At 35.1% G+C, this 14,020-nt stretch overlaps 1 protein-coding gene across 6 annotated transcripts; it reads right to left on the bottom strand.

Annotated features, from left to right (window-relative positions):
- Nucleotides 1–422: 422 nt before the first annotated feature.
- On the bottom strand, nt 423–11,850 carry LOC107804730 (uncharacterized). Of its 6 annotated transcripts, XM_016628660.2 has the most exons (15): nt 11,602–11,850; nt 11,097–11,177; nt 9,890–9,995; nt 9,383–9,565; nt 9,009–9,068; nt 8,896–8,914; nt 8,739–8,803; nt 8,611–8,626; nt 8,447–8,508; nt 6,595–6,691; nt 5,434–5,759; nt 4,849–5,182; nt 2,503–2,846; nt 1,896–2,191; nt 423–847 (listed from the first exon to the last, which is right to left on the bottom strand). In XM_016628660.2, exons 4-14 carry the CDS (start codon nt 9,562–9,564, stop codon nt 1,927–1,929), a joined length of 1,770 nt encoding a protein of 589 aa, XP_016484146.1. In that variant the 5' UTR covers nt 9,565; nt 9,890–9,995; nt 11,097–11,177; nt 11,602–11,850; the 3' UTR covers nt 423–847; nt 1,896–1,926. The 6 variants fall into 6 exon arrangements, with proteins under 6 accessions (XP_016484146.1, XP_016484149.1, XP_016484155.1 ...); XM_016628663.2 differs by lacking the exon at nt 423–847 and having other exon boundaries at nt 1,813–2,191; nt 9,383–9,615; XM_016628669.2 differs by lacking the exon at nt 423–847 and having other exon boundaries at nt 1,813–2,191; nt 9,383–9,602.
- Between the last annotated feature and the right edge of the window lie 2,170 nt (nt 11,851–14,020).

Genomic DNA, 14,020 nt, shown 5'->3' with positions numbered 1-14,020 from the left:
TATCCTCGAAGACTTTGATTAGATACTTGAGACATAGCGTGATGTTAGCCATCTTAGTGTGTTTCCAAAAGACCATGTACACAGATTCGATCTAGCGGAGCATATCTAGAAAATGAGTCATACTAATGTTAAGGGGATAGTGAGAAGAGGAAGATCATTGATGGAATCTCGTTTAATTGTGTTCACTGGTGCACTAGTTATAACTTATTAATTATGATTGTGAATACAAGAAATAATGATAGATGAGATGTTGAGACTATATCAAATATGATTTATATGATCTAGGGTACTGCATACTTATGATCTACTTGCATGTTTGCACTCGACGAGAGGCTATATACTCCTAACAGATGTATAACATTTAACTCTCATAGTATGCTGGTCGCACGGTCTACTTCCCTATATGAATGATTGAGGAAATGAGATGAGAATTTGTTTCTCAATTTAGATGAGCACTCTCATTATGTGTGAGTGGGAGATATAGTAAATAAAGTTCACCCATAAGGGGTGCTCATAAAGCCCACTAGGGCAAATCACAGTAAGTACACATACGATGGACTTCAAAGTAGACAAAATATGCAGTACTTTTTTACGCTTAGTCTTCTCCTAAAATCGAAGTAGGCTTTAGACTGTGGTGTAGGGATCCAATACACCGTGACAACCATCGCTGATCGGTAATTCCAGCTGCAGTTCATCCATTCCTTCCGCTTCCGTTATGCGAATAAGCAAGTTCTCGTTTTGTGATTCACGAGCTATCTAATGTGTTTAGATTATCACGTGTATGTATGTATATATATTCACATTTTTTTCTTTTCATATGTGTCAATGTCGATCCAAAATAGTACACCTGTAACAGGGCAAAAGGATAATCATTTATTTGGTTTGAGGAGGTGGGCACGGAATACATAGAAATTGATGAGCTGCAATTCTTTTTCGTAAGGAAATTTAGATGTTTGCCATTGCTTGCAAAGTTGCAATACTGCTAATCAATGAGCTGCAATTTTTAGAGAAATTAAGGAATAGTTCTATAAGTACAACTACTAAGGTATAGCATGCCAAACTGTTATGATAGCCAACAGGTATCTTTAAGCTCATTAAGCAATTAAGCTCAGTGGCGAAGCTAAGAATTTCCTCAAGGGTGTTCAAACTTGAAAGAAGTGAAAAAAGTTCCCCAACAAACGATGTTCAGTATATGTATATATCTTTAAAATTTGATATTACGCAGCGTACTTTTCTGACGAATGTTGGTCAATTGACCACTTTTAAGACATGTAGCTTCGCCCCTGATTAAGCTATAAGACTTCAGAAATACAAACATTGTTCATAATATCTTCTAATAGCTAACAAAATTGTACATGAATGTGATTCTAATATCTTCTTGATACTCGTATTCCATAAATAATTCTTTTGGTATTCCACAAATAATTAAGTTGTCTTCAACCTGCTTTATTCTAACCCTGTACATATTGAGATGGCACATGGGAGGGAAAATAATACTTTAACTGCATGTTTTAGAGACGTGCATTATCCCCTTCAAAATATTAACACCAGCAATTTAGACATGATGTTGGAGAAGATATATATTCTAATAAGAGATCATTCCTCAAGTAGAACCACTTTAAAAACCACTAGTTTCCCATGTATGGATCTTTTGCCAATAATAGAACAAAATGAATATCTCAAGAAGTAAGGATTAAGCCCATCATCCTTCACCATGTGATCAAGGATCGAATCACCCCAATGCGATACCCGCCTCCCCTTTTCCCCCTCTTAATAGTAAGTAATAAAATTTAAAAAAGACAATGTAAGGAGTAAGGAAATGAGGAAGGAATTGTAGAATGTTAGAGAGGAGTAGTTTCCAAGTGAAATACAAGATTAAGACAGGTGAAACTTACAGGAAAGTTGAGATAGTCATATTGTCACAAGTTACACTAGGATGGATGTTAATAGTGGAAATCCAAAACCTTTGTTGAGACAGTCAAAACTGCTTTCCTGGACATCCATTTGCTCTACCAGTGGCAAATCAAGATTAGATTTGAATGCCATTTCAATATTTTCCTGATTTAATTGACAATCCAGAAACATTTTATCCGCTGAGCAATTTTCATATCCTGGCTTATAATTTTCTACTTCATGGTTGCAAGCAAGATCCGTACAGCTCTCGATCATTAAAGATGGATCATCCAAAAACCTGAAATCCGAAATCAAATGACATATTAGAGGGTAATAATTATCTCTGTATATAATGATAAAGGTGGTGATAATGATACTGATGATGGTGAGTGGGGCATATGGATGGGAAATAGGAACAATAATACATTCGTCTAAACGTGGTGATGAAGAAATAAAAGATATCGTTACTGCAGTAGTATCAGTGCCAGAAGTTTTCAAACGTATCTTGTTATAGTTGTCTTGCACGATATATATGACATAACTATTATCAAATTACCGAGGACTATGATGATTTGCAGCTTGAAGCTTGATACAAAGGTAAACCCTTACCCTTGTACAAACAAATTTAGGTCCCCGTATCCATTAATACTTTCACTATCACCTCCGTTGACTGATGAAGATCGATGCAGCTCTTGCCCAGCATCAAAACTTACAGGTGAATTCATACTATACTGGCCAATTGATGGTGAAGACTGAAATCCGTGCTCATCATCAAATTTTAAACATGAAACAAACGCAATAAGATCCTCGTAATCGTCCATATTTTCACTATCACCACCATTGACAGATAAGCCTGCATCGAGTTGGGTTGAAGATAAATTTATCCCATGCTTGATTGAGGAAGAAGTTGAAAACTCTTCTCCAGCATCGGAACTTGATGAATCCATCCCATACTGAAATGCAAAGAATGCTCCTTAAAACTTGTAGTATACACAGTATTTCAGAGTACTAAGATGTACCTATTAATTAATATTAATTTTTAGTTTCTATCATAATGGCAATAAAGGGGAACATTAAGTTGCAGTACACACAGTATTTTAGAGTACTAAGATGTACCTACTACTAATTAACAAATTATTAGTTTTTTATTACAATGGCATGAATGAGAATAGCAAAAGATAATAATGGATATGCTGGAAATCTAACAGCCAGTGGTTGTACACAGTTGAGCAGTCTTTTCCATTTACTAGTTTTTTTATTATATACCTAAGGATTCCAAGCCTTAAAAATTTTATCTACAAATCCTCTTATTTTCATAGGAGCTTCATATAACTCTATAAATGTTAAGATATCATCATATCAGAGGCACCTTTACGATTTTGTGCCAAATCCACTTTAACATTTGGAAATAGATTACGTTGAAAAGTATTTGAATTTTTTACCAGAGGCACTTTAATGGAGTTTGCTAGTGAGTCACCCATTTTTCTAAGATATTCATGATGTTAATTTTGTGAATATTCTTCTGAAATCTACAGTTCCCTATATCACAAGAGAAAAGGAATCACCATGCTATAAGTCAATGCTAAATGCCGAGATAAAATTGTGAAAAGGGAAAACTTCCTTAGTTTTCCTTGGGTAAATAAAACATATTAAGGTCAGCTTATTGCTGATCAATGTATGCTACATTTTTTATTGCGTCTGGTCAACTAACCTAATTCAGATTATCAGAATGCAATATGATATAACGGGATATTAATGAGAAGCAAAATCTTTTCTTTGATAGAGGACAAGTGTGTGATCTGTTAAATGTTTCTTCAGCTGCACGTCAAACATTGAATTACACAATGTACTCTAAGGATTTTGGAAATACTACCAAATAAAATCTTTCCACTAAAAATGCAGATGGTGGACAATGTCAGAATGCATCCTAGATTAATAACTAAAATATATGCAACAAACTAAGCCAACAATTAGCTGACAGCTTTTCTGCAACTCATTGACCTTCCTCAAACGTCACTCAAATTGCTATGACCACATACACTAGATTATGCATATTCCATCTCTGATCTCAGAAGGGTTACAGAATTCTGAATAACAATTGTATTTTTGGCCACCAAATGTCATAGAAATGATCTCCATGTTTTGATAAGATGCAATCACAAAGATTTTCCAAAACCTAAGATGCAAAAACGACCGCCGTGGCAGTAGGATGATGGAATTTAGCCTCGAAAGAATTCTCCCCTCAAAATGTGAAGACAGTTTAAGAGAAAATTGTATTCCTGGTTCTTTATTACTTGTTGTGTCATTCGCTTTCGTTACCCTATTACATTGTTGTTGCTTTATTGTTAATGTTCCTTGAGCAGAGGGTCAGTCGAAAACAACCTCTCTACCTTTTTAGGGTAGGGGTAAAGTCTGCGTACGCACTATCCTCCCCAGACCCCACTTATAGGATTAAACTGAGTTTGTAGTTGTTGAAGTTTATAGAAAATTTCCTCCTTAAGAGAGATAACCATCGGGAAAGAAAGCTCTATAGTTCAAGGCTTCCTTGATTGGTACTACTGGCTTGTCCATCTACTGGGTGGGACTATTCCAACATATTCGGTGCTACGCCCCTGTTATCCCGTCCTCGAGACTGAACTAAGTGGATCGGTGCTATGATATAAATCAGAATTGTAAGGTTTGATAAAAAAAAAAAGTTGATTGGAGGTTCTATAATAATCTTGAGACTAATGTAGTTACAATCAGCAATTTAGACTTGATGCAGATGACAAATCGTAAGCATTCAAATGGTTCCCATATAGCTTCAATTCAGAAACTAGTTTCACATGGATGGATCTTTGGACAATGACAGAAAACAATCAATATTTCTTTTTTCAAAATGTAAAGAGTAATGAAATGTGAAAGGAGTGGTAAGAGTATTAGAGATTTCGCTACATCATAAAGGTTAAAACTTACCAGAAAGTGTAGAGAGTCGGCTAATATCATATTTTCACAAGTACCAGATGCTGATTTTGAACTATCGTGGATGTTAACAAGATCAGAATGAGGAAGTCTGGAACCTTTGTTGATGCTACAGTCAAAAGCATTTCCCTTGTCATCCATCTGTTCTAGTTGTGGCACATCAAAGGTAAACCCAAATTCTGTTACAATATCTTCCTGATTTACTTCACAATCCAGAAATATTTCCCCAGGTACAAAATTTACGGATTCTGGCATAGAGACTTCAATTTCTTTGTTGCAAACAAGATTTGTGTAGCTCTCAAAAGAAAAAGATTGTTCCTCCAAATACCTAGAGACCCCAAATTATTAAAATGTCAGAAGCTAATAATTACTTCTGCAGATAAAATAAAAACTATGATTACAGTACAAACAAGGAAGTATTGGGGGAGCATGGGAGAAGGAAGACAGGACAAAAATATTGTGTTTTTATTAGACATAGCAATAAAGATATCAATGCCAATTAGATCATATATTAAAATCTTTTACTTAAAAAGGCACATGATAATTGGAAGTCTGAAGCACATAAAGGTGGTTCCTCACTCTAGTGGAAATGAATTTAAGTCCTCATATACATCCATATTTTCACCGTGGACTGATGAACATTGATAGAGCTCTTGTCCCAAATTCATCCCATGCTGCATCAGTGAAGAAGCCTGGAAATCTTGCCCAGTATCACAAAGTAAAAATGAATCGAATGAATTCATGTCTTCATATACATCAATATTTTCACTATCACAAGCATGGACTGATGAACATGGATGGAGCTCTTTCCTAGCATCAGAGTTCAAAGGTGAATCAATCCCATGTCGGACTGAAGAAGGCTGAAAATCTTTCCCAGCACCAAAAATTAATGAAGCCATCCCACACTGCAACGCAAACAGAGCTCATTACAATCTTTTAATTTACAATAAACTGTAAAGCATAACTCTTTAACTTATCATTGCACGTTATATTTACACATTAATTAACACTTATTATGAGCTTTTATCAAAATATGGAAAAATAAGAAAATCAAAAGATAAATAGTACTCCCTCCGTTGAACCTATTTCCTTTTTGGTTCGTTCCAAAAAGAAGGACCCCTTTCCAAATTTGAAAATAAATTAGCTTAAACTTACAATTGTACCCTTAATGAAAAGCTTTTATCGCCACACAAACACTCTGGGCCCATTTTTGACTTGTTTAGGACCACAAATTCCAAAAATCATCATTTTTTCTTAAACTTCGTGCTCAGTCAATCAGGTTTAGATAAATTGGATCGGAGGGAGTAATGGATTATGTTGGAAACATTACAGCCAAGCACAGTATTCTATTAGCAGCTCTTTTTATTTTGTTTATTTGTAGTTATAAACTGTTAATAAAGAAATTAGCTTACGATCCACTGCAAGAGGATCAATATAACAGCACGCTCCTATTATTTTCATAGAGACAACATATTACTCTAAGAAACGCCAGGGTATCACATAAACCAGATTTTTTTAATACTTTTATTTAAGAAAACAAAGTGAGTTTAAGTAAAAGGTTTAACCAAATATATATCCAACAATAGTACTCCCTTTAAGGCCCTTGAGGTCCTCATCGATTAAATTAACAATAATGAGTAAATTTGATCATTCATAATAAATGTGGTGACTGGCTACCCATAAGTGCGTAAATAAAAAACATAGCTATCGAATGCCAGGTGAAGCAAGAATTAAGTATACCTTATGTTTCGCGATTTCGTTAAGAGATTTTGATATTGAGTCCTCCATTTTCCTAAGTTGTTGAATGCTGTCAATCTTTTCAAGATTCTTCCATAGCCTACATATTCCAAAACAAAAAGAAATGTCATATATATTTCCTAGAACTATCTCCATAGAAATAATAGTAAGTCAACGAGGCATATGAACCTAGGGACGGGAGAGAAAAATCTGAATCAGCTAACTGTTGATCTATTCATGCAACACTTTCATTGCCTTTTTTTTTTTGGTGTGGTCATACTGTACTGAATTATCATAGACCTGATAACAAGGGATATTCTCTTTTCTGGAAGAGAAAAAGGAGAATATGTAACCTTCTTAACATTCTTCAGCTACACATGAAACAAAGAATGAAACATATAAAATTACTCGAAGGATTTGCGAAATACTGCCCAACTTAGTGTGTCACTGTAAACTTAGCTGGTGGGAAATTTGGATATGCTTATGATAAACTCATAACTTACATATTTGCAGAAAAGCCAAAAAATCAGCTAGCAACTTTGCTATGATTTATTGGCCTTCCCCAAAACAGTATCTAACTTTACTTCCTAATTGCTATGACCACACACATCACACATTAGACTATGTATATCCCATTTCTGAGGTCACAAGTGTTCACAGAATTATTTGATTATCATTTGAATGTCTATCCAGCATATGTAGTAGAAATGATCTCCATTTATTTATAAGACACAACCACAATACTCAGTCAAACCTATAATGACGCAATGATTGTCAGTGCAGTTGTTGAATAAAAAAAGCAAGTTCTCCTCAAATGTGAAGTTGATTTAGAGAAAGTCTCATCTCTTATTCTTAAGGGAGATAAGTTCAGTCTTATGATATAATGTTCAAGAAAAGTTTGAAATAAATATTTTTCAGAAGTATTTATATAATAATTGTGGGACCAACACAGTAAAATCCATTCACTATCATGTGAAGTAATGAAATAAAAGTTCATTGAACCAACTCAGCAACCTCACTTTCTCATTTCTCACAAAGTGTGGTCAAATCAAAACTGCAAAAGGAGTAGGTCCTGGCCTCGTTAGTCCACGTAAACTCGTAAAGCAGAGTCACAGCTAGATATCAGATAAACTCTTAAACGGGAATCATAAATGGAATAGTAGTATGTGAAGAATGAAAGCCTACATAAGAGGACAGGACAAAGCCACATGTCATTTAAATATATCCCAACAAAATTCTTTCTCAAACTGCATGTCAAGGCACTGTAAAATTAGGTCCTTGCCTTGACACCCTTCCCTAGCCTTTGTTCACTGTCACGAGCACATCAGTTATGTGTGCATCAATCTTACTCTACCAGTCAACATTTGCACCTTGTTTTTCTTTACTTCTTTCAAAGAAAATTTTTGTGCTATTCATGGGAGTTGAATTTAACTTAAAAGGTGCACTATAGTAATACTGCTGAGTTACAATATCATCTGATTTCTATTAAAAATCTATAAACTTTATTCCTCCATGAAGCATTGACCCAATCAAGAGTGGAAGAATCACTAGCTTTTTAGTAGAACTGTGAAACTTTAAGCATTTGGTAAACCAACTTTTTAAGTATTCTGCCAGACATTATATACGTCTGAGGACTTTATCTCCTATCCAAAATAGTTGTTCTTTGGAACAATTCAAGAACGAATAATCAACTTCTTAACACTTGCAGAAGAAAATTAACAGGGTTTTTCTTATAAATCACTAAATATATAACGACACCAATCATAAGAGGCCTAATCTATGATTATGCTTTTATATTTGTACTGGAAGATATCCTTTGAAAAAAAAAATGAACAATGAAAGAGATCAAAGTTACCTGACTCTACCCTCAATATCTGAAAGTCGAATTCTTAATGAATGTGTGAGAAAATTGATATCCTACATTAAGCACAAGAAGCTCAGTAAATCTAACTAGCATTGCTACCAATGGTAACAAATTTGATAATCATAGTGATATTTTGTGATAAAAAAAATTAATACCTCCGTTGTCAAATCCCTGAAAAAGAATGAGAAGAAATGTTTTCAGTAGTAAAAAAAGTCAACCTGACAGGCCTTGATTTCTTAAAAGATAGGTAAACATAACTACATGGCAGTGAAACGAAACGTACCCAGGACAAAGCTGCTGTCCTATGTCTACATCGTGATCAGACTTCTTGCAAGCTTTCTTTATTGTCTAAATGTTCAAAGCCAGAAAAGTGCATCACTAGAAAAGCACCTTGAAAATTTAAATGCACACATGAACGGAAAGACAGAAGGTTGACTTACATCAAGGCACTCCATCTTCCTGCTTATCAAGTAAAAGAAAAGTTCAAAGAATTACTCTTAATGCATTGAATTATTTCATCAGCACAATTATTCATACAAATGTGTTATGTTACCTTTTTGCTCTTTCTTCTGGATTTACTTCGGCAAACTTGGTAATCACGTCCTCAAAGCTACTGGAGGAAGAAGAATGAAGGGGATTTAAGATTTATCGATAGAAAGGCTTTTGCAAAAACTGGTCTCTAATGTTTGTTAGATTTAAAGGTGCATAATAATTAAAATTAGCAATATTTTCATTCAGGTGGATGCCACAAAATACTTCATATCTCATAAATTGTAAACATGGATAAAGTGTCTTGGCATCAAAAAGTAACAATCACATTTCCCACAACAAAATAATTGACGCATTAATTTTCTCTCCAAAGACCTATAACATTAAGATATGGAAATTTAAGGCTTAATCTTGAGTTATCGTGTTGGGAAAAAGTACCTGTTATCTGACTTGTATACACTAGGCTTTCCACCTGGTGAAAACATGGCAAGAAAGATGTCAATGTCACACAATACTGACAGCTCATTAGCTTTCTTCAAGAGTCCCTTCTTCCGCCTTGAGTATACTCCTATGCGGTTGCTACCATCCAACTTATGCAGTTTTAATTTTGCTCTCCCCATTCTGCATTTCCATCAGCGCAGGTTCAATTCGTTGATGCCTATATCAAATGACTTTAAGAACATACACTCTAATGAATTGTGATTGGTGGTAATTGGTTAACACATGATTCTTACTCCTATTTAACCAGTTTAGTAGTAGATACAATTTGGGAAAGCGAAATTATTTCAGTATACCAACATTATCATGCATGTATAATCCAGGAAGTTTAGAAAATAATCATGCCACCATAACAAGTACTTGTGCATTCTCTGCAGTTTTCCAGATGCTATTACAATAAACAACAGTAGGTGTAATGAATTTCAGGTGGTTAGCCAAAAAATTTACCTCACATTTGATTCAAAATCTAAGTGTTTGCTTTCCTTTAGAGTCCAATTTTCAAGAAATTCTATGAACAGTATCTATCTTTCAAGATACCAGAAGATGAGGAGACCTGAGATAAAGTGCAGGAGAAGAAAATGACAATCAGTGTTAGATTCGTAACATTCTCCCACGATGCAAGAAAGACATCACCAGAAAAAAAAAATGTTATCTTATTTGTACACAATTGAACTTTCTAATTGGATATAATCTATTAGAAGAGTGGAAGTACCACTACCTTCTAAACTATCTACAATGAACTTGTATAGAACGTTTTGAGAGTATTTGCACAGAGACAACCAAAATCCTAGCAAGTCCATCATTTTAAGGTCAAAATAAAGGCGTGTATGTAGAATTACTGTCAAATCACTTTTACAAGGAAATGCAGTATCTTAAATAATAATCAGGGAGAAGATGCTTCAATATGTCCGTGAAATTACTATTGAAGCAGAAAAGTAAAAGAACTTCAAATTTCTGTTGACAAGATAAACAATTAATTTATCGACTTTACAAGCAGTAACGGAGTCACTAATTTTGACAAGGGGATTCAAAATAACCCAAAAATGGCACAACTGGGTTTCAACTCGTATTCTCTTGTGTTAAGGGGATTCAAAATATTTATGTACAAAAAGGTTGTTTTAACTCTAATTACGCAGTACAATTTACCAATGAAGGGGATTCAATTGGATCCCTTTGGTTACATGTGGCTCCACAACGAAGTGCTGGATAACCCCTATATCATATCATGGAAAAGAATAAGAAGAGAATCATTTGCAAAACCTCAACCACATTACATAACCCCCTGCTTCTCTGCTCACAATCGAACACAACCCACTGTAACAAAAAGCTGTTATGAAGAACTACTAGATGATGCAAGCAGAAGTTAAGGCCAAAAAAAAAAAAAAAAAAAAGAAAAGAGCAATGTAGGGGAAGAAAGACACATATTCCCCTCTCAGATGTTAGCACACAAATTTTCAAGCTATATACAACTTTGCTGCAGGTACGAAAACTAGTCGAGACCCATCCTAAACCATTTAGTCATGTAGAAGAAAATTTGGGGAAAGTAACTGCTTTTAGTTCTGTGTTTAAGTATAACGACTGTGTGATCCAGGAAGTTAAGAAAATAATCAATCACCCTAAAATAACATTGTACATATGGAATTTTAGTGCTTACCTGCCACCAGAGTCCAAATTTCATATAATTATACAAGCAATGAGACTCTGTTAGTTAGCAATGCCAGCAGCATGGTGATACCTAGAAACAAAAGAAGGAAAAAACAAAATAATATGAGTAAGACTTGTAAAATAATATACAACCATTGTTGAATCACATTTTCCAAAACGGAAACAGTATATTCTGAAAATATGTGCACTAGACTTTAGAAAGTTACAACACAATACCACCAAAATAAAAGGTGACAATCATAGTGTTCATAATTATACAACGTTTAGAAGGAAAAGTATAATATAATAGGATTATAATATATTCCGTACCACTTTAGATTTTGCAATATCGGTAGGTCGAAAAACAAAAACAACAAGAACCGACAGTTGAATAATTTCGAATACATATAGCTAGGTACATGATAACGCACAAATAACGAAACATATTAGAGAAGACAATGCAAACCCCACCCACAAATCCAAACATGCATGACTCTATGAAGAAACAACGATACCATATGCAAGAAAGACGTGATTCCAGCCTCAGGAATATTGAGCCGACATATCTCAAAACTGCTGGTAGAGATGCAAAGAGAATTGGAATGGAAGGCCAAAAGGAGGAGGTTTATGATTTGATTTTATAATTTCTCAAGAGAGGCTAATCTACGGTCATGGTAACTCCAAACGATTGAATCGGAGAAGCCGTTATACCGACCATTTTGTGGTGAGTTTCAAAATTCATCAAATCTTCAATAAGGCACCTTCAAAAGTTGACCTTTGAATTGTCTAATAAACAATTTCTAATTACATAACACCCACGCTATTATTAGCCTATTTGGCCAAGCTTTTTTTTTTTTGGACCGAAAGTACTTTTTTTTATCCAAAGGGATTTTGACCAAAACGTGCTTGGCCAAGCTTTTAAAAAGAAAAAAAAATACTTTTGAGGAGAAGCAGAAGCAGTTTTTGAGAAGTAGAAAAAAATAGCTTCTCTCCAAAAACACTTTTCTAAAAATTACTTTCGAGAAAAATACACATAGAAGCAGTTTTCAAAAGTTTGGCCAAACATTAATTACTGCTCAAAAGTGCTTTTCAAATTAATTAGCCAAACATAAATTGTTTTTCACCAAAAATACTTTTTTGAAAGTACTTTTGAGAAAAGCTGTCACGACTCGGATTTTCCACCCTCGGGAGTCGTGATGGAGCCTACTCGTCAAAGTTAGGCAAGCCACTATTAAGGTTTTAACACATTGGCAATCAACCCAAACAGATATAAACAGTAACTAAATCTAAGCAAATGAAAAGTGAGGAAGAGTTATAACAAATTCAAATAATCCAATACATATCTACCCACGAATCTAGTATCACAATTTCACGAACATCTACGAATTTCTACAAACACTGGTCTAGAAAGAAAAGTACAACTGTTCTCGAAATGAAAAGAGACAGCAGAAAGCTAAAACAGGGAAGGGGATCTGCGGACGCCAGCAGATCTACCTTGGTCTCCCTAGAGTGAAGGCAGCTACCTCAGCTACTCACCGGGTCCGGCACCAAAATCTGCACAAAAGAGTGTAGAGTGCAGTATCAGTACAACCAACCTCATGTACTGGTAAGTGTCGAGTCTAACCTCAGAAAAGTAGTGACGAGGCTAGGACACGACAACCAAATAAACCTATGTAGTTAAAGCATATACAAACAGAGCAATAACAACAGGAAATGACAGATAAAGATGGGAAGGGGACATGCTACGGGGAATATCTAATTCTAACAATAAACTAATAGAGAAGCATAATGAACATCATATCTGAATCAATAAGAATAATGAAGTAGAAACACGTGCACGGCATCACCCGTCGTGCTTTTACTCTCGTCCTCACCATATGAAACAACAAAAACGGCACGGCTTCACCCTTCGTGCATTACCTCTCATAATCATGGCACGACATCACCCTTCGTGCATTAACTCTCATAAAATTGGTACGACATCACCTTTCATGCATTAACTCTCAAATCATGGCACGGTATCACCCTTCGTGCATTAACACTGTGACACCCCACGTTTTCATACGCGAGAGTGCGTCGTAAGCCATTGATGTAAGCTCGGAACTAAGATCGTTTTTGAAAGTACATAAAGTAAGTTAATCATGTTACCTTGGAGGTTACAAATATTTAAGATCATGAATAAAGAGTACCAAAAGAGTTGGAAAGCTTAAAAGTTAAACCAATTGGAGAAAATAAGTTTCGTCGAAAGTCGACAAGTTTGGAATGTTATAATATGTACTTTGGGGTGATATTAGAGTTCTTAACATGGTAAGGAGGTTATGCTATGAGTTATTTTAGTCTTATGATAGTCATTTTCTACATTTTGAAGGCAAGCAAGTTGTGGAACAAGAGTTGGCAAAGGTCATCACAAGTTATATCCATAAATTTGCTGAACATTAGGTCAAATGTAGCTAAGGTTTTCTACAAATATACTTGGAATTATGGGTTGATCTACCTACCATATTGAAGATCTACGAGTCTAGTTTCTATGCATTAAGCCATTCGTCGATATGACATCGGAGTAGAGAGATATTCGCATTTTCGTGAGACCGCACAAGCAGCTCCCAATGGGACCCACTTAGGCGGTGGTCTACCTACTTCACTTTATAAATGATTTGGACGCCTATTTTTAACTCATTTTAAACTCAACTTCGTCTCCAAATTTCTCCTAATCCTTCTAAACAGATACCATAATGGTTTGAAGCGATTCCAAAGTGATTACACCATATTTCAACATCAAAACTTAGTTCTAGTGAAGAACAACGCCTCTTTGAGGTTGTGTTGTCATTGAGGATTGTTTTGGGCTGTGTTTGGATGAAATTCCAAGTTGTTTCTACTGGTTAATGTGAGTATAACAGCCTACTAATTGTGCTTAAGCTTTCTTGTATGTTGGTT

This window comes from Nicotiana tabacum, chromosome 22 (assembly GCF_000715075.1).
Source record: "Nicotiana tabacum cultivar K326 chromosome 22, ASM71507v2, whole genome shotgun sequence".
NCBI classification, from domain to species: domain Eukaryota; kingdom Viridiplantae; phylum Streptophyta; class Magnoliopsida; order Solanales; family Solanaceae; genus Nicotiana; species Nicotiana tabacum.
This window is presented reverse-complemented; position numbering and strand designations above follow the sequence as displayed.

Excerpts from the sequence above, each read along its gene's own strand:
- LOC107804730 (XM_016628660.2), bottom strand. The coding sequence starts at position 9,564 with ATGGGGAGAGCAAAATTAAAACTGCATAAGTTGGATGGTAGCAACCGC. Across the intron at positions 9,069-9,382 it reads GTATACAAGTCAGATAACAG|TAGCTTTGAGGACGTGATTA; the intron begins GTACTTTTTCCC and ends TTCTTCCTCCAG. Across the intron at positions 5,760-6,594 it reads ACGAAATCGCGAAACATAAG|TGTGGGATGGCTTCATTAAT; the intron begins GTATACTTAATT and ends TTTGCGTTGCAG.